The 20,767-nt window shown below is 49.0% G+C and overlaps 2 protein-coding genes and 1 long non-coding RNA gene across 3 annotated transcripts in view; 1 reads left to right on the top strand and 2 right to left on the bottom strand.

Annotated features, from left to right (window-relative positions):
* Window positions 1–10,143: 10,143 nt before the first annotated feature.
* LOC135920107 (GPN-loop GTPase 3) lies at window positions 10,144–12,513 on the bottom strand. The gene has a single exon (XM_065454174.1). It carries the CDS (start codon window positions 12,314–12,316, stop codon window positions 11,480–11,482), a length of 837 nt encoding a protein of 278 aa, XP_065310246.1. The 5' UTR covers window positions 12,317–12,513; the 3' UTR covers window positions 10,144–11,479.
* Window positions 12,514–12,896: 383 nt separating this feature from the next.
* On the bottom strand, window positions 12,897–19,590 carry LOC135920098 (uncharacterized). Its single transcript, XM_065454163.1, has 4 exons — window positions 19,330–19,590; window positions 15,583–15,975; window positions 14,084–14,319; window positions 12,897–13,426 (listed from the first exon to the last, which is right to left on the bottom strand). Exons 1-4 carry the CDS (start codon window positions 19,525–19,527, stop codon window positions 13,072–13,074), a joined length of 1,182 nt encoding a protein of 393 aa, XP_065310235.1. The 5' UTR covers window positions 19,528–19,590; the 3' UTR covers window positions 12,897–13,071.
* The window catches only part of LOC135920102 (uncharacterized), a 49,915-nt gene continuing 45,140 nt past the window's right edge, over window positions 15,993–20,767 (top strand). The window contains exon 1 of the long non-coding RNA XR_010570175.1: window positions 15,993–16,741. This is a non-coding gene — a long non-coding RNA (uncharacterized lncRNA). The remainder of the gene's footprint in view (window positions 16,742–20,767) is intronic.

Here is a 20,767-nt window from a genome sequence, read left to right as displayed (position 1 = left end):
TGCGGCTGCCGTTCTGGTGTGTGTTCGCACATGTCAAGTGGCAAAAACAGTTTATTGAATAATGAATAACACTCATATATAGTATTTTAAGAGCATTTGGTTTGATGTGTTCTTTCTAACCGTGAGTACGAGCACAATGTGAACGAGAAGGCATGTTCGCGCTGTTTCCGCTTCCGTTGCTCAAAGGCCATCGAGATTTCGATAGAGTTGTAAGGTGCTCCGTTGACTCGATAGACCATTGACTCGGCGGCCTTCGAAACGGCCCGTGTAGCAGCTCGAACTTGACCTTTGAGTCAACTGACTATCGGTTGGAAGGCCTTCCAAACGCCCGTGTGACACGGGTATTACTTAGAGGGAAATCTGGCGCTGCTGCGCTGTGGTACGTGAAATCGAGAAATTCAATAACCACAGATAAAAATAAAAGGCAAAATAAAAATCTGAGCATGGTGGCAACTGCCATCGCCCCGTTTCAAAGGGGACGCTCCTACCTTCCATCCATCCCACGTATGCATGGGAATGCCGGTATGTTGTGACTTCTGATTGGCATCGTTCTCGGAGAGCCAGGCAAGCACCATTCCGTTATCATGCGAAGCATACTAGCCGCACAACCACGCTCTTCCTTGCTGCGCCGCGCGCGGCCACGTAGCTACCATATGAAGTCATAACAGCTGCAAAAGCGGAGGCTCAACTCGTGCGCTCGCTTGCGGCCGCGTAGCTACATAGCCGGGTCTCGGCTCGTGCGCTCGCCTGCGGTCGCACAGATGGTACTGCGGCCTAACTCCCGCTCCTCCCGCTATACCAGGTTACTAATACCGCTACACCAGTGGTATAGCGGTATTTGTAGCGGTAGAGCATATTTATTGGTTTGAAAATAAAGGAATCAGCACAGTAACGCATGAGTTGTTTCTTCGTCTAGCCGAACCAAATATAGCCAAGCAACAGCAGTTCACCAGGCTAAACAGTGGTTCAACAACTAAAATATATGCTTCGCATCCTGGGCTTAACCTTAGCTAAGCCACAGCCATTTTCTAATAGAACTGCACGCAAAACGCTGTGTTACCGTTATTACACAAAAACATGTTTTGTTTAACCATAAGAACTTATTGCATGTACAATTATATAATACGTAAAAAGTATCAGCGAGACGCTAAAGTTGGAGAACAGACGACAAGATTCGCGTTCACTTTGTAACAGTTTGTCGTCGGTTCTTGCTTTTGTTCCCTTCGTCATGCATTGAGGTGAGTAAAGATCCAATTTGTGCGAATGGAACCAATTTACGAAGATTTTACTTGAAGAACGCGTTATTTGTGTAGCCATATCCACATTTTAGACGAAGCCTCTTGCAACACCAGCCAGCACAAGCCTCGCAGACACACATACAGTCATTCCTATGACGGCACGGCGCCCCTTAAGAAACTCCCATAGACTGTGGCGCCAGTTTTTCCCTAGGTGTTGTAGTGAGAAACTACATGCAGTACTCTACACAGAAACACTATACAGTAACTCCGCGAACGCTAGCGTTACTGTATATGCTACCAAACAGTAACTATATGCAGTAAGCATATACAGTAACTCTAGTGGTATGTGTAGTGGTATGCATTGGAATTTCGGTATATTGTTACTTCGGGTTGGCATCGTTCTCGGAGAGCCAGGCCACTGCCTCCTTTAGAAGATGCCTGCCGCATGAGCCGATTCCGGCCCCTCTCTTCTTTCCTCCTCTCCACCAGGGTCGGCTGCCAGCGTTAGCTGCGACTGCTGCTCCAAACTTGAAGCACGTTTCTTTGCCTCTGAGATTTTAGCGGCGTCTGTTGCGATCCCGGAGGCAGTACCCGCGGTCTCTCGTCAAACCATTGGTCGAGCGCGCGCTAGCCTAGTAATTGTCACTATACCTCCGCAACGGGAAGAATGATCGGCAGCAGCTGGCGCCGTCTCTCCGCGGCTATCCTGAAAGGGCCCCTGAAACGGTTCGGACAAATTTTGTAGGCGCGTAGGGTACAGCTTAAGTAGAACATTCGCACCACAATTTAAGTGAAGCGTTACGTATTAATGGAGCTGCAAGCGATTAGAAGTTACCCTCCTCCCTAGCTATGCTTTTCCTCCTCAACTCGCTCGCCGAGCAAGCGGCGCTAAGCTCCGCCTTCACTGGTTCAGCGTCACGATGCGACGTCACATCGCTCACTTCCGGTTGTTTAGGAGCACGCCCCCTCCCGCGCGAGACCTCTCCGCTAGCCGCTTGGCCGTCGACCGAGAGCTATCGAAGCAGCGTGCGTTGCGAGCATTCTGTCGTAGCCCCGAACGTGTCCGGTACTCCGCTAAAAACAGGCAAGCTGGTCATTTCGGCAAATGACTGGAGGCATAAACTCAAGCTGATGAAGGAACTTTAGCGTAGACGTACGTGAGCAGCCTGATCGGTCTGCACGGTCCAGACACTTGCTGGCGCAGCGCTTAACCAGTCAAACAAAGCGCTAATATTGCTCTAACCAAGTGTAAAGCATTTTAAACATTTATAAATCAACGTGTTGATGATTACACTCCTGCGAAAAATACACACCAGCAGCAAAGAATACACTTCGTTGCTGCTACTGTGTATGGTTGAGCTCTGTGCCACCAGGTGGCTGCACCGTGCAGAGCCGTTCACATTTGCCCTTCTGCTCATCTCGTGGCTCATCCCGGCACAGTCAAGCGGCCAGACCCTATCCCCTTGCGCTTGTGTTTGCCCTAATACTGGACTCGCGGTTTGCAGGTCACTAGGTTTGCAGTCCACAAGGCAACAAAGTCGAATCATAGTGCTCGCGAAAAGACTGAGAGCGACTCTGACCGCGGAGCTCTCGTCAAAATGGAGTACGTTGTAACACAAGCAGATAACACTTGCTGTGTGCCGGAAGTGCTGAAGTGTACTAAAAAACTATTCTTGTGTATTCTCTTTAAGTTATTTTCTTTTTACAAAAACAAAGTAACTAACATTCCAACTATTACGAGCATCATTTGTTCACCATAAAGTTGGAAAAATTATCGACCACGCACCCTGGTCAGCCAATCAGATAGCTCGCCCATGTGACGTAATATGGGTTATTTGCATCATATGGGTAGGGGCGGCTTAAAATTCCGCCGAGCAGTGCGCTGCGATCGGCAGCGATGTGTATTTTTAAAACCTTATAATAAATTACACGCTTTACGCAGAGCACTTAGATGCATCAATTAATGATCAGAAGAACCTACTCTAACGACTCAGTACGTTTGTAGAAAATCGCCAAAATCGTTTCAGGGTCCCTTGAACTACAGGAACTTCCGCTCGACTAGGAAAACTAGCGATGCGGCAGGCATCTAGTAGAGGAGGCATTGGCCAGGCAGGCACCGTTCCGTTTGTCACAATAATTAATTTTCTACTAAAACAGCACGTAAAAAGCTGTTTTGTTATTACGCAAGAAACATGTTGTGCCTAATTAGAGAGCTTGGTATTGCGTGTACAATTATATGAAACGGGGCGGGACCGCTTAGTGTGTTACACAACACTACAGACTAGGGCGGGTTAAATATCATCTGGCTGATATATCCTTAAACAAGAGCCAGGCCTCCACTTGGAGTCGCCTGCAGACACCATACACAAAGTTGGTTCTTAATTCCTATGGCAACATGGCGCAACTAAGAGATCAACGCTTGCGTACGGTTCAATATTCGCCATATCCGCATCGCTACCGCTTTGCCGCCAGGTGCACGCGTCGTCTGCATAGGCGTTATTTAGTAGCTGCTAATAACAAAATTAACCGCAGTTACCATGCAGCCCTGCGGCTTTGCCATGATTACTTTTAGAGTAGCCGCTCGGCATTTTACATGTCGTTTAGCCCAAGTGAAATTTCGTTGCTGTTGGCCTATAAGGGCTCCGTTACGCAGAAAGCATGGTAGTACGTGTCGCCAGCGTTGACTAAGCGTTGACTGTAAGCGAAAATTTTCGACCAATCACAGTGCGGTGCCTTCGCACGTAGCGTGCGCCGCAAGCGCGCTACGGTGAATGTGCCCGTGTTGTCCTAGTGCGGTACTCCCCGTGAAGCGTGTGATGGGTGTAGTGGCGTCCACTAGCGCGTGGAGGCTCTTCGGCTGGTGCCAATGAGACATCTACGTGCACTGGAGCTCGACCTCGACGGAGGCCACGGAATACAGAGTTACAGAACGCTGAGACCAGAGCCAGACGTGCTGAGGCCATGCGGAGAAGGCGGCGGGAAGATGCTGAGTTTCGGGCTCGTGAGGCTGAATTGAAGCGGCAACGGCGGGCTGCGGACCCAGAACTTCGGGCCCGGGAAGCGAAGACAAATCGGTAATATGAGGATGTGCGACAACGTGCTCGTGAGGCTAAAGCCAAACGCCAGCGAAGGCAACAAGACCGTGATTTCCTGGCAAGAGGGGCTGCTGTGACGCGTCAGCAACGTGAACAACATCCGGACTTCAGAGTGCGGGAAGCCGAAACCAGGCGCCAACGACGGCAAGAAGTTCCAGAAATTCGAACCAGCAAAGCAGAAGCCAAACAACTTAGGTGACGAGCCGAAGTGGAACAACGAGCCCAGGTGAAGTTGAGCCAGCACGTAAGTGCGATGAATATGTTTGAGAAGCGATTCATGCAGAATCCATTTGGCTACTATTGCTCTGTATGCGATAGGCTTTGGCATAAGAATGAGCTTATGCCTATTCCATAGGAGTACATGCCAGTGTCATTGCTCATGCGCTTCAGATGGACGTATCTGGGTTCGAGGTGTGTCGTGCTTGCATGCAGACTTTTCCGCTTGTTTTCTTCCTGTTGTTTTAGCTTCGTAGTGAAATGCCCGAAACAATCCGCATGGGCAAACATCTAATCTTCATAGATGCTGACACGCTCAAGAGACCCTGCTGTCAGATGCACCAGCACACCCATACAGGGATGGGCGAAGATACCTTGCAATTGCATCATGATACGATACAAGATATGCGGGCAACAAGTATTTGAGATAGAGATACAAAATACTACCCGATACAACACTTTCCATTTTTAGCTTAAGATACCTCGATACGTTTGTAAATTTTTTATTATATATCTATATAATGTAGCAGCAAGCGTGTATGCACAGAAATGTTTACTTGGAAATTTCTTAACTCCAACCAACCTTGTTTCACTTGAATGAAGTGTGTGTTAATGTCTCAAAGTATTTGTCTTTCTTGCTGAAAGTATAATGTTTTCATTAGTTCGTGCCAGCATGTTGCGCCCCACTCTGATGCTGAAGTCTAATTTCAATCAAGTGATGTATAACTTTTTCAACCCATGAAAACAATCGGGGCTGAACTCAAACTTTGACCTGTAAGTCATGCTCAATGTGTATGCACATGTGAGGCATACGTGGTTGAGTATGTCAACAAAGCAAACCGAAGCATGTCCAATCTCATAAAGAGCTGAGCACAGTCATGGATGAATCTCCAGACTCTTGCATAACGAACACCCAAGCTCATTGGCAACACAGTGTCAAGATGCCGAAAGCCGTCAAGATGTTGGTGCAGGAGGCAGCCTGGTATGCACTCGGCCTCGGCATGTTACACACAAGTCGCATCATGGTCACATCCAGCACCTCATGGCCAGAGTAGTGTGTTCGCATCTGGTAAAGTCGGCCGTTAATGGAATGAGATGGGTTGGATGAGAGCAGCAAAGACGTGTGATGCAAGATGGGAATTCAGAAGTACGACGATCGTCTATTGGAGCTAGAAGCACTTAAGTATGCTGAACGTATGATGTTGTAAAATGCCAACGGCTGACCGAGAGCACAGTGTGCAGTGCTTCGTTACAACTACCCTGTGTCCGATGTGCTGAACTTCAAATGAGAACGCGTGCTATTCTTCCATTCATTCTGGAAAGTTATAGACATCCTCGATTGCAACGCATTCATCGAGATCTTCGGCAACAATGTGAGCAACCAGCAGCACAGCAAATGCCAGTACAGTCAGATATCATCAAAATGAAGTTGCGTCCATCGAGAAGATAGTTTAATTATATATATATATGTATGCTACATTTGTTATGTGCTTATAATCGTTTCGTGCTGCTGGCGAGAACAATTCTGTTTACTCCATTATAGCCATGTTTGTTATGTTGAGGTTCAGTTGTAACACTGAGTGTAGCCTAAATTGGAGACCATGTTACACAAATTTTTCAGCTAAACTAACTCCTCATTTACACAAAAATTTTGCTCTGAGCTAGGATTTCATGATGGGTTTAGTTTAATAGCATGTTTGCGCGCTACTTGTCTATTTTGTCTGAATTAAATATGAAGCGGGTGTTTTCTGTAGTGACGTCACTAAAGAAATGCCTAGATGGTGTCATCTGTCAGTGCTATGGTAAAAGGCACATTTCACTTCAGTGGTGACAGACGACACCACCGTTTCTCGCAGTGAAGTTGACACCTAGAAAATTTTTCAAAGCCCAGCATCTTGGGACCGCTCAAATATATTTGGACCAACCCACAGCACAGCCACTTACTCCACGGAACAAAGTTATAACGACAACCAATATTTTTTTCGCCGTTACACGAAAAATTTCCATTTGTCCGCACTGATCAGCTCAAACCTGACAGCACAACTCTGGGTCGTCCAGTGAGCCGAGGAAGCCGCTTCGAGACAAGGTCTTGGAACCACGTCCGCAGTGGGTGCCCAGACTCACTAAATAGACGCCCGACTCGAATCTCATTGGTTTGAAAGTAAAGTTTACGCTCTGTGGCACAGATAGTTCCAGTTGCAGCTATATAAAGCATATTGCCCACAGCATTGCAACATTGCGAAATCTACAAATTTCAGTGAATGGTCAGTTTCATGCGTACCAAAACGTAGCTTTCTTTTCTGCCTCAACTGTAGTGTCTTTAAACATATTAAAGCAGTATAATATTATTGCACGAGAAATGAGCCCTCTTGTGGCCATTACACATTCCGCATTGATTGCACCTCAAGAAAACGACAGGCAGAACTTGGAGAGTTGTAAAGTAGGTTATACTGGCTTTTTTTTTTCCTACTGCGCATAATTCAACATCCATGTAACTAGACCACTGCACTTTGAGCGACGCCGTGCACATGGGCACAGAACCTACTGGATCCTACGGATCCTACAAGACAATGATTAATGCAGTGATATTTTTTATGACGTGGCTGTTTTCTGTTTCTTTTGGGGGGGGGGGCTTGATTTGACTGGAAGGATGGCAGCTGGAATGGAAGGATGGTATAGGTGGTGTCGGATCATGTGCTCTGGAGATGCCTGCACACATTTCTATCTTTAATTTGCTTGAATGTTTCTTCTTTTTTTTTTTGCAGTTCAACTTCCATGCTGCTGTGAGACTTGTGAATCGAGAACACTATGTCATAAGCAGTATGAACAAATCTGGGCTGGCATACTCAAGTGTCACAAGCCATTCTCATTTACCATCAAAGCCAAAAAGTACCTGATTACAATAAACTTGTGTCTGCCTATGGCAGGAGCAACATCTAAAAGAGCTTCCACAACATTTATTTTGTAGTCGTCGTCGTCCTGGCACTTCCATGGGACACTAGGTGTTGCCATGTGAGAGCCCAGGAATGTATGCTCGGTTGCTAGCCAAGCTGCGAAGACCACCTTTTCTATGCAACCCTGAAACGCCTAAATAATGAAACTCAACATTCTAGCCCAATATAGTGTAAGGAGTCTCTTAGCTTAATTCTATATGTTTCCTTAACATCCCCCATTCTCAGCCCGCATATAGTGGTGATAGCATACGCAAAGAGCCATTGTTACGCACTGATTAGATGCAAAAAGGAAAAGAATTGAAATAGAATCGTTACATTATGCCAGTTCTGTTCTTCTGTAATGCGTTTTTCCATGCATGGATTCTTTCATTTAGTAGATATGTAAAGCTAGCATGGTTCCAAGATGCCTTTGAACGCTTCACGCACCTTGAAATTTCTTGTGGGAATATCCAGCAATGCATCAAGGTGCTACAGTATCGTAGTCATCAGTGCACCACGGGTTCCAGAAGCCCACCGCATTAATAATTCTGATCGCCTATGGTTCGGTAATGTGCACCTAAAGTGCGGGTGACAAGCCCAGCCCAAGTGGTACTGGTAGCACACATGCTCACTTCGCATTCTACATTTCCACTTGTCACCTCATCCAGACGAGAACATTGCTCACTCTTGCATCTGAGTGTGAGGGGGGCTTCCACGTCACCATGGACAGGTGTTTCTCGAGACGACCCAAGTATTGCCACATCTGCTTTGTGGACACCATCTATACATTGACCACAGTGTACTTAATAAGGTGTTAACTAGCACACGCACATTCACGAAACAAACATGACTCCACGATAATGCCATGACACAAGCTTTCTTAAGCAACGTAAACCTAGCTGATAAACCGGAAACAAAGACGACTGATGCTCCACAAGTCCCAGTCCTTTTCCATGCTGTTGGCTCACTGAAACACTGTTGCTTTGTATTTGTGTGTCCAGTATGACAATTACTGACTGCAATTTATTGGTCTGGACACGACCATCAAGGAGGCCAGAACTTCTCCTTATGACTACTGAAATATGCCATTTCTTCGCTTGTTCACTTACTAAAAGAATTACTAAATGCAAGTCATGCAAGGATCCTAAGAACTGGGATAAAGGAGCGATTTTCAAGCACAACCTCTGGTATGAGACAAGACACTGCATTTGAAGCATATCAGTGTGAGCACATATGGCAATGTTTCGCACTGGCCTTGTAGTAATCACTTCGGCCATAACTAGAAATACTATCGGCTGCGAGCGCCATGTCTGAGACTACCATGAATTACGGGAACCTCCACTCCAATGGCAGGCGTCTAGTAACACCATCTGATGTCCAAATCTACACCCTACAGGGTGGTGCCCTCCGGATTTAAAATATAGATCTTAAAAAGCTATACTTTTGCTGGTTGAATGCGGCGGCACGAATTCTAGGAGCTCGAAACACGCCGTAGACATCAAGTTTTGGACACTACCTATTGGTTGCAATGTCCTTCTCTTACGTGACCACATGTGTCATCATGACGTTGCAACGCAGTAGAAAGGAAATGAAACCAAAACTTGCTACGGAAAAGCTGTTATATTATTCAGGGCACTGTGAGGTTTGACAGTATATTTTCTGTGGTTTACAGGTACCAAACCTTCATTTAAAAAAAAGAAAGAAGGAAAAGAGAGATGACTTGGCTATGTCACGTCAGTAGCCTTCTAAGCTAACAGGCAAAGAAGCCAAGGGAAGCATACAAGGAATTAGATCCATCTTTAGATCTAAATGTACAGTTATGAATGAGGGTTAACTCTATGATAAGCTTCTTGTTCTTAATATAGGAAATGAAAGGAAGGCATCTCTCTACCAGTGAACACAGAGGTGATCTTGTCATGACGTGTTCAATGGTGTTCAATGCTGGAGTGGTGGTCATCCTTCCACCTACTTTACTTGGATGTTTGTGTACACATAATAAGCCTAGCTCTGGCCAAGTTAGCCATCGCCACTAAGAACCATGGCGGCACATGTAGAACCTGCTTTCAACTGCAGACGTCACATAATACATGATTTTTAGGGGCACAAATACGAGAATCTAAAAATGTTCTAAACATAACTTTTCGATCTGCAAATTTTCTCTGTATACTGTGGCTGGATACAGCCACGATAAGCGTATTACTGAAGTCTTTACTACTCATCAGGTCTATCTCACCGAATCTGCACATCACCTGCAGTTATACTGAATCAAAAAAGCCAAACTTTATCAGTGAAAAAAACTCTGACGGTGTCGTTCACTAAAAGAGTGGAACCGCATTGAACTGTGAACGTTTCGACTTCATAAGACAAAAAGAGCACTACTGTAGAATTATTTTTTTAAAAATTTTTTTCTTGGTCTTGCGTTCTTGCAAGCCACGCATAGTTAATATTCGGGATGACATCGATAAATGGCACTACCTGGGGATGTAGTCTGGAATGATCATTTCTGGCGATACTATTGACTCGGCCATGCAACGTACGCCGACTATCTGGTTGAGCATTACATCATGCAATAGTATCGCTCAAAGTGATTGTCCGAGAATACATCTCCTGAACTTGGTATCAGACAAAAGTCACTGTCAGATGACAACCGTGTGTGAAGTATTTGTACAAACAAGCCAGGAGTGTGATTTAATAAATGCATGTCCCCAAACCAGAGTCTCAAACATGCGGCTTGTCAAGCTCTTGTTACATAGTCCTCAAGGCACTCCCTAGTTGTCATCTGCATGATACCTCTATATTTTTATTGCTCAAATCTATGCCACTGCAGTTGTGCAAGGCTGTGTACGGTGAATGTGGTTCAATGTTAGGAATAAATTCAGTACCGAATACCCTGAACAATGGAGCCTTCCTTTGCAGTTGTACACCCGTGAGCAAAAGTATACGTACAGGGTTACAAAAAAAAACAGAATTTCCTTGTAGTTAACATGCATAACAAAAACTGACAAGCGCACTAGACAATTTGTAATTCCAAGTTTGGACTGGTCCATAACCCTGGTCCGTAAACTTTTGCTCACGGGTGTACATAATTGTACACTTAGGCTTATGACTGTTCGTGAGGGGTGAAAAACTGTGTGCTGTACTCTTATCAAGGTTTTCGGGTGGTTAATGACATTACAGCAACAACTGTATGGCTACGGCATGGAGTACCATAGCCTACAGTGCCATAGGTCTGTTAAGACAAAGTGTAATCATGGCTTAAAGCGCTAATGGATATGGTAGATACTTGGTGAACAGACTCTAAGTGTAATGCAACAAATCGCTGCAAGAAAACACTACTGCAGTGAAAAGATATTGCACCTTTTAGGATAGTAGCAGGCAAAATATGTCGCACGTTTCATAAAGGCCAAATAATGACAATTGGAATTTCAGCACATTAAAACAAAATGAAAATTCTATTTATACTGCTGTGCTTATACTTAACAGCATCACATAAATATGTTGGTCATTGCCAAGCAAGCCCCCTTGAAATAAAATGCCTAATGAAGCAATGTAAAGCACACAGGCTAAAAGAGCGCAAGGAAATAGTGCAAATGCATGCAAATCATTATGCATCTTTTAGCCATTGTTCTATGTGTCCACTGTAAAACAACACTGCAGTTGTATCTGCAGTTGTTGCAGCTGTATCGCTTCTATGTATAAAAGAACCAAAAGATCAGGCCATAATTTAATTCCCGATACAATGAATGTGCTGCTTCATGAAGTGTGTTTGAGTGGCAGCTGAAGTGCATACCTCGTACGCTGTAAAAGATGGTGTTTCGGCATCATGATGTAACGCTGGCAGGTTGCACATGAGCGCACCTGAACACCTTATTGAAAATACGATATCTATGATTATGTAATGATTTCAAGAAGGAATCGCACTGAAGAATCGCATTCACCAGCGACCGATAGTACGTTACAGGGTGAGCGCGCCAGTCTTCTTATGCATACAGCCTCGTCAATCCACCAGACCGTAGGGCATGTCACCGTCCCCGTCTCGATCCGCCTGATCGAACTCGTGCGTCTTAACGTCCAGGTCTTCGCCGTACTGGATGGCGTTGTCTATGACGAGCAGAAGATCGCCCACGCTCTCCTCCACCTTGATGTTCAGCGGCATGAACTTGACGAGGCTGTACTCCTCGACGACCTTGGCGATGGCCTCCGAGAGCCGCGCGTTCCTCTCGTCCAGCCTGTCGTCCTCCAGCAGCAGGCTGGCGTCGGGCTCGAGGAAGCGGCCGATCTTCCTGCGTCCCGCCTTGTTCAGCAGGTCCATCTTGGTGATGACGTTCACGTGCGGTATCTCGAAGTTGACCATGGCGGCGAGCGCCGACAGGACGCCCGAGAAGAACTTGGACGTGTCGACCAAGAACTGCGAGTCGATCAGAAACACGCCGCACACGCGGAACTCCCAGCTCTCCAGCGTTCGGATGAGTCGCTTCATGACGTCCAGGTGCGTGTAGAGTTCGATCTGGCCGGGGCAGTCGAAGAGGAAGTAGTCGTCGCTGTCCTCGCCGAGCTGCTCCTGGAGCCACTCCACGTTTTCGGTCAGGTACTCGAAACAGAACACGAGCGCCCCGTTGGGACCGAACCTGAGCTCCTCGTCTTCCATGACGTCGTCGACGTGTATCAGAGTCCGGATGTCGAACGAAACGTCGTAGTCGAAGTACTCGGCCGCCGGGTCCAGGTTGACAACGTGCACGGTGCGGCCGACGGCCTCGCAATGCTTGGCGATGGTGCTGCAGTAAGTGCTCTTGCCGCTTCCCGCGGGACCCATGACGAGCTGCGCGTACCGCATCTTGTTGAGATCACCCGCGACTTATTTCGCTTCGCTTAAACCTAGAATTGCGAACAAGGACATGGACGAGGTCACGCTGCGCGACGCCGTCGCCCGCCACTAAGTTTACGCTTATGACGCTTTAAAATGCGCAGCAACCTTCCTCCATGGCAGCAACGCAGGGCGCCGCCATCTTGCCGCACAACGTTGCCGGACAGCTTTGCAGACGACTGCCAAGTTTGTCGGAAGTGTTCGCCAGCGTCTAACTACTGTAGTAAAAATGAAGCAGTAGTCGTAAAATATACAACAATAAAATTATCAACATAATAAAGCGCACTCTTGCACTCGAAAAGAGGTTTTAAGAAGCAGCTTTAGCTCGGGCCCAACCCTGATGCGGCATATTCAAATACATGTAAAACGCAAAAACTCTTTCCTGAGATAACCCGGGAACTGATTGTAATGAAATTTGTTGCATTTGAGATAGAAATATAAATGCTAGTGAATGCTATAAGCTTAATTTCGATTTTTCTTAAAAGAACTCTTAAAGAATCCGCAAATTCGAAAATAAGAATAGACGCACGAAATTTATCATGCGGCCCACGACATTGTGAAATACTTTTAATGAACACCTCTAAGAACATCCGAAAAAAGAGCGTCGCCGAAGGCGACAAACGGAGCCGGCGCCTCCTGGCACGTGCGAACGAAACTCGCTCTCGACGCCCGACCACGGCCTCCGAGACCCGGCCGCGGCCCTCCGAGATCGGGCGCCGCCCCGATCACCGCCGCAAACAGGCGTCCCTGCAGGCCGCCATGCTGTCGAAGCGGTTGGCGCCGGCGAGGCACCGGTGCGTGAGCAGCGTGTTCACCGACGCCCTCACGCACAGGCCTCGGCCGCTGGGCAGGACCCGCGCGAAGTACGGGAACCGCAGCTGCCCCTCGTCGCACGTGGTCGACGCCGGGGGGCGGCACTGCGGGTTGCGACCGCCGCGCCGGCCCTCGCACTGGTGGCGGCACTCCTCCAGCGAGGCGTGCAACGCGCCGGTCCCGTTGACTGGGCACTCTCCCTGCGGGAAGCCCCACTGGGCGCAGCGGTGCCCGTCGAAGTACCACCAGCTGCGCGTCACGTCTTGCCTGAACGCGCAATATGTATGCCATCATCATCATCAGTCTGTTTTATGTCCACTGCAGGACGAAGGCCTCTCTCTCCCTACGATCTCCAATTACCCCTGTCCTGCGGTCAACCGATTCCGACTAGCACCCGCGAATTTCCTGATTTCAGCGCTCCACCTAAGTCTTTTGTCGTCCTCTATTGCGTTTATTTTCTCTTCGTATACCAAGTGAAGGAAAACGCAATCGAGGACAACGATTATTGTTGTGTGGCAAATATACACCTCAAAGGGACAAACTTTTCCTTGAGTGTACACCCTTATGCAACGTTACAGCCACGGTTACAGCCTTTGGGGTGTATCACTGCCACACTACACTCTCAGAAAAGTTTACACCCTTTGGGGCGTATCTTGTCCCACAACGATAACCGTCGTCTGCCTTGCCCGCGTTTCCTTTCTCTAACGCGGCGAGCCCGGTACTTCCCAGTCACTAACGGCATGCGCGTTATCAGTGTGACGCAGCATTCTCGACAGGAAAGTAGCGAGCGCCGAGTTTTCAGGAAAGGAAACGCAAGCAAGGCAGATGACGATAATCGTTGTGGGACAAATATACACCCCAAAGGGTGCAACCGTTTTAAGAGTGTAGTTGCGTCGTGGTTGATCGTCTAACTCCCTTGCGTACCTCTCGCAGGCTGTGAAGAGTGGCGGCTCGAAGCAGGCGTCCCTGTTGGGCCCTTGCAGGAGCCCGCAGGCCCGGTAGCACTCCTCGAGGCTGGCAAACCGGTTGGAGCCGCGGTTGCACACGGCCACGTGATCGGCGCCGCTGGATACGCACGCCGCAGGCGAGGCCCGGTACTCGTCCCGCAGAGCCGGGCAGTAGGTGTAGTAGACGGCGCCGCACGCATCGGCCTGTCCCGCCTATAAGCCCAATATCGAGGCCGCGTGAGTGCTAAGGTCGCGTATTGTGATTAGGAGAACGTCAGACGGAAACAGTGCACGTTAGAGGAGTACTGACATACGCATTGTCGACGTTTCTTTCTTCTTTTTTTGAAGTCCCCAAACCACCCCTTAGAGGAAATATCGGCAAGTGCCAGAACACCCTCAATAATTTACTATAATACTTGTTCCTTCGAATCAGTTTCGGTAACTGAGTCGTGTATGTATATGCGTCATGAGGTCACGAAACGCTGCGTTCCGTGCGGTTGCTGCAACTTCCACACGCGAGCGCGCAGTGGAATTTTTCATTGGCAATTAACACTATCGTATACCTATAGTATTATTGAATTCTTGGCTTTTACGTGCCAAAACCAGGACTTGACTATGAGGCACGCCGTAGTTGGAGACTCCGGATTGATTTTGACCACCAGGGGATCTTCAGTGTGCCCCCATTTCACCGGGCACGGACGTTCTTGCAGTTCGCCCCAATAGAAATTCGGCCACCGCGTCCGGGATCCAACCCCGCGACCTCGTGCTTAGCAGCGCGACGCCATAGCCGCTTAGCCACCGCGGCGGGTGCTATAACACTATTGCCAAGTGACGTCAGCAAATTCTGCCCTTGCCTACGACGTCACGATAAATGTCCGTGACGCCAGGTCCGGCATTTTGGGACAACTCTATGCAAGTATAGAGGTTAGAAAGGATAACCTTCTAGCCTCCATAATGCAAGTATCGAATTGAAATATCTCGCGAGTGTTTCCCAACCTCCGAAGTTGCCAAGTGTGATCTGCTTACGTGCGAGAAGCGCGTGGAAGTATTTCCACTCGGAAAATATGGGTTCAGTCCGTGCGTTTCGAACAACCTCGAAAATGCGTGTTCAGGATGGCCAATCGGGGAGGGGGAGGGGGGGGGGGAGGCGGTATAAAGCTTGGTACACTCTACATGCACTCCGTATGAGCAACGCCGCGTTAAAGAAAGGAAATGCGGACAAGACAGGTGACGATTATCGCTGTGTTGCAAAAGGCTGTAATTTCGCTTAAGACTGTAGACTGGGGAAGGGGGCGGGGCGAATGCAAGCATGAAGGGACGATGTTCGAAACGAGACCAGCCGATACCGCTAAACCCTCCCCCTTTAGGTCGGCAACGCAGCGCCGATATCGGCGCCGTCATCCCACCCTCGGATAGCGCGCTTCGACTTGCTCTCTCTCTCGCATTCTTCAAACGCTTGCGATAGTTCGTGCTTACCGGTGTGCTTCCAGACGCCGCCGAACCTTGCGCAGAGCCGTTGCCTGCGGCCGCGACGGAAGCGCCGGGCGATCCCGAGGAGACGTCGCCTGCCGACCGCGGCTGAGCCCGTCCGCGGTCGGTGACCGTCCGGTCGTGGCCGTCGACTTTGGCGGCGTGGCGGTGGAACAGGAGGCCACCTGCGCGACGACTGCCCGCTGCCCGGCCGGTGGTGGTGGCGGCGGTCGTCGCGGCGAAGACGAGCCCGCTTCCGGTTCCCGCGTCGTGTACGGCCGAGGCCAGCAGCATCCAGTTGGAACTGGCCGCCATGCACGCGGTGGAGGCCAGCAGGACGGCGCCGACGAGGACCACGGCGGTGCAGGCCCAGGATCGGGAACGCCCGCTCGTTCGGTCCTTGGCGGGGCAAAGAAATGGACAGTCAAGCGCAGTGGCGTAGCTAGGTCGTCTGGCACCCGGGGCCCATAGGTCTTCTGTCACCCGCCCCCCCCCCCCCGGGTGTAGCCGGCGGAAAGAGGGGTGTCTTCAGACGTATATGACACCCCCCCCCCCCTTTCACAGGCCCCTTGCACCCGGGGCACACGGCCCCCCGCCCCCCCCTATTGCTACGCCACTGGTCAAGCGTCCACTTCTCTGGAGAAGCGTGTGGAGTGGGGGGCGGTGGTGGTGGTATACGAACAAAACTGAGCTGTGGTTCCAGGAATCTCAGACGGACGACGTGCGCCGGAAGCATGGAGAAAGGAGAAAACTCGAGGAAAGAGACTGAAGCTAGCAAAACTCGACCCACATACCGGTGATCGTGTCAAGGTGTGTTTTAACTTTTCAACTGTCAAGGGTGGCGGTGGTGGTGTACGAACAAAACTGAGCTGAGGTTCCAGGAATCTCAGACGGACGACGTGCGCCGGAAGCATGGAGAAAGGAGAAAACTCGAGGAAAGAGACTGAAGCTAGCAAAACTCGACCCACATACCGGTGATCGTGTCAAGGTGTGTTTTAACTTTTCAACTGTCAAGGGTGGCGGTGGTGGTGTACGAACAAAACTGAGCTGAGGTTCCAGGAATCTCAGACGGACGACGTGCGCCGGAAGCATGGAGAGAGGGGAAACTCGAGGAAAGAGACTGAAGCTAGCAAAGCTCGACCCATATACCGGTGATCGTGTCAAGGTGAGTTTTGATTTCTATATATACACCACCGCTGCGCTATATAGCCGCGCTCAGCGAAGGTTTTCCGAAGAGACAACGCGCGCGCTATCGGCAACGCTGCCGCTCTGGAACGCGCTGCAACGTCCATGGCACGTGGCTTCCTCCGTGAGCGAAAGTCACGTGTCAATTTAGTCTTGCGTGTCCTTGTTTACGGGACAATTAGCGACGGATGCTAAGGGAGCTGGTTGTTCTTGCTGACGTTATAGTTTAGTCGGAGGAGTAAAAAGCTTAATTAGGAGGCACTCTCTCCGAGTAACCGCAGTTGGAGGGGAGGAGTTGCCTCATAATTTGGAGGTGCCCCAGATCATGAAGGCTTCGCGGACAGTGACCTAAGGACCTCTCCAATTTGTCATCGTGTTGAGAAGGTCGTAGTGTGTCACGAGAGAGCCACGGTGCAAACGTGGGAGTATGCAGTAAGGTACCTCTCTTCCCTCTCTCTATAGGGGAGAGAGGGACGTTTGTTTGGGCAGTATAGATACCGTGTTTCAGCTAGCGTTATCCAAGCTGTTGAACACAAACAGAAAAATTCAAGAACGCAGTGCAAGATACAGTTATAAGCCTATACATTGTTCGGTCGCCAGAGTTCTGACAACCGAACACCAAAAACATCTTAAAGGGACACTGAAGGCAGGTACTAAGCTGACGTGAACGGTTTGAATACCCTTTCAGAAACCTTGCGACGCTTGTTTTGTGCCAAGAAATGACTTAGTTTACGAGAAAATTGCATCTGAAGGGTTCGAATACCAATGATAGGCCGTGCAGGGCGCTGGTCTTCCTTCTTCACAGAGTGGAAGGGCACTGAATTTTTTTTTTGACCAGCTTGGCTAACGTTAACTGGGGCACTCTATACAATCCTTCCAATAAGGAATTGTATAGTTATTTTTTTCGATAAAACTTGCCCTTAAAGCATAATTCTTGGTGCGTATATGTGTATTACATGTGTGCTGTGAGGCCTGTGTTGTGTATGAATTGAAGCAGCGTTTTGTGGAATCTGTTGTCATGTATCCAGCAGTCATAGCTGGTTGTCACACTGTTGCGGAGGCCGGCTTGCAGTAGGAGACGCGAGCGTTCCGATTTTAAGCCAATACATGTCCATACTAGGTGGTATGCATCTGCTTCCATCACAGGAACGGAGCAGTGTGGACACGTAGCACCCAGTGGTAAATGCGACCAGTTCCACCTTGAAACAACAGCCGGTGTAAGGGCCACCCCGGCCCCGAAGCCTCCTAAGCACAACTTCCTCCGCCCTAGTAAGGTGAAGGGGGAGGGAGCAGACACGTTCAGAGCGTTCGTTCAGGCTATAGATCGTGTTTTTAGCGCGTTCGTTCAGGCTATAGATCGTGTCTTTAGCGCACCCGTGTCGAGTGACTGGGTGCAAGCGCGAAGTGCAGTGAACGACTGAACAGCGGTACGCCATCAAATTTTGTGTTGCACTGGGGAAATGAGGTACGGAGACGTCGGAAAGGATTCGCCAAGTGTTCAAGGACGAAAGCATGTTGCAAACTGCAGTTTTCGGGTGGCACAAGCTCTTCGAAGATGACCGAGAGAGTGTTGGAGGACGAGCCCCGCGCTCGACAGCCGTCGACGTCACGAACAGACGACAACGTGCGGGTGAAGTACAGAATTCAGATCGTCGTTCAAGTGTTCGAATGGTCGCAGATGGTTGATAAGATGACAGTGCACAGCGTTATCACTGAAAATTTCGCGATGCGAAAGATCTGCGCTAAACTCGTCCCGAAGGTTTTGTCGGACGAGCAAAAGCAGAGGCGAGTGACTGCTTGCAAAGACCTTCTGCAACGAGTTGAAGATCTCGGCTTTTTGGACAGCGTAATCACGGGAGACGAAGCTTGGATATTTCGATACGGCCCGGAAACGAAGCGGCAAAGTTCCGAATGGCGCATTCCGGCATCACCTCGTCGAAGAGAGGCTCGAATGAGCAAATCCGTAGTGAAAGCCATGCTCGTTGTTTTCTTCGACGCCAAGGGGTTGGTCCACTACGAATTTGTACTTGAGTGGCAGACGGTCAACGGTGCTTTTTACCTAGAAGTTCTAAGAATACTGAAGAGAAGGGGTCAACCGGGTGAGGCCAGCCATCGCCGGAAATTGGAAATTGCATCGGGACAACGCTGCCAGCCACATCTGAACCAAGGTCAGCGACTACCTGACGATAAACGGCATTGCGACGTTGCCGTTTATCCCATTCGCAAACGTGAAATCGTCCCTCAAATCACACACCACCATGGGACCCTAAGTGCTGTCAAAGAAGCTTGTACGTGCGGCCGTAAGGACCTTCCGGAATCCGCCTACCGGGGAGCCTTCGAGTCGTGGAAAAGCCGTTGGCAAAAGTGGGTCGACGCTCAAGGGACATACTTTGAAGACTCTTGAGGCATTGTAGCGACATCTCCAATTAATCTATTTTTCCGAAACTTTTCCAGATACTTACTATACAAATTTTGCTGTAGTTCGCGATCGCACTTAACCGAGAGACTTTAGTGGTTCGACCTAAACACTGCTTTCGGCGTAAGTATAGGTATAAGGAAGCCATTTACCTCGGAGGACACTTGGGCGGCTGACGACTCCGAGGGACCGCAGGCCAGACCGTGAGCCTCATGTCCCGGTGTCCAGTGGAAGTAACCGGTGTCGTCCACCCAGGGGGCGACACCCGTCGTGGCGCGTCCTTCGGCGGCGGGAGTAGCCTCGGCTACCCGCAGCAGGAATCCCCAGGAGTTGTTCTGCTGCGCGGCCATGGATGAGCGTGTCGGGAGCGTCTCGAGCCAGCCGCCGCCCGTGAAACCTAGGGGTTCTTCCTCCTCTTCTCACGCGCAATGGGCTCGTGCACCAGGAGCGGTCCCTGCCGTAAACTCACGCTGATAATGACTGTGGTATCCTGTGTTAACTTCTGGTTTCGGTTTTGGGTCCTCTACGTGAGGGCGCCACTCGGCGCCAAACGCTGTAAGTTGCCTCCTGTAAGTTGCCTCCGCAGAAATAAACATTCATTCTGTTCATTCTTTGTCTGGTCGCCGACTGAAGCTGTCCGGCTAATGACTGTGGTGTCCTGTGTTAACTTCTGGTTTCGGTTTTGGGTCCTTTACGTCAGGGCGCCACTCAGCGCCAAACGCTGTAAGTTGCCGCCTGTAAACATGCATTCTTTTGTCTGCTCCCCGACGGAAGCAGTCCGGCTCTTTTTTTCGGCGCTGCGCGCCCCGGCCGTTTAAGCCTCGTGCCGTAATCCTTTCGTCCGGCCGCCCCGTCGAAGCTACAACAAACTGGCGACGAGGATGGGATAAATTTATCATAATATCCGTATCCTGTGTTAACTTCTGGTTTCGGTTTTGGGTCGTTTACGTGAGGGCGCCACCATGAGAAGCGGGCAGTAGACTCATTTTGTTAGTATGATATATGCCGTAAAAGGGTTGATCATTCTTAAGCTTTCCGTTTTTTTTTAAATCACCTAGCTGTTGCTTGATAACGTAATTCTAGTCCTTGATCTGGATTATTCAGGGAGGCGGACGTTACTTGCACCGGAAATCGAAACAAATGCTCAATTCATTATTAAAAACTCACTAGTTAACTTCTTAGCTATACTTTACGGGACGTATGGCAATTTACGAATTGCAGACCGTGAGCTTGCAGGGCGTATCAAGTGGATACGCCTAGCCAACTCACCGGCTCCAATTCGTAAATTGCAATATGTGACGTAAAGTAATTAACACGTTAATTAGTGATATTTTGTTGATTATAGTTCAATATGTGTTCCGATTTTTCGTGCCGGTAAGGTCTGCCTCTTCAAATAGGCGAGTTTAAGGATAGGAATTATGTTATCAAGCAACAGGTGATTTTTTTCAAATTATGGATTTCTTGAAAAAAATCACCTGTTGCTTGATAACAAAAAATGATGTCACCCCGCATGCTCAATATAATGCTCAATACTGGAGATAACGCAGTAGTTGCTGGAAATTCAGGTTCGTGGTCGGAGACGGAGCTGGA

The sequence above is a fragment of the Dermacentor albipictus genome, chromosome 8 (assembly GCF_038994185.2).
Source record: "Dermacentor albipictus isolate Rhodes 1998 colony chromosome 8, USDA_Dalb.pri_finalv2, whole genome shotgun sequence".
Classification (NCBI taxonomy): domain Eukaryota; kingdom Metazoa; phylum Arthropoda; class Arachnida; order Ixodida; family Ixodidae; genus Dermacentor; species Dermacentor albipictus.
This window is presented reverse-complemented; position numbering and strand designations above follow the sequence as displayed.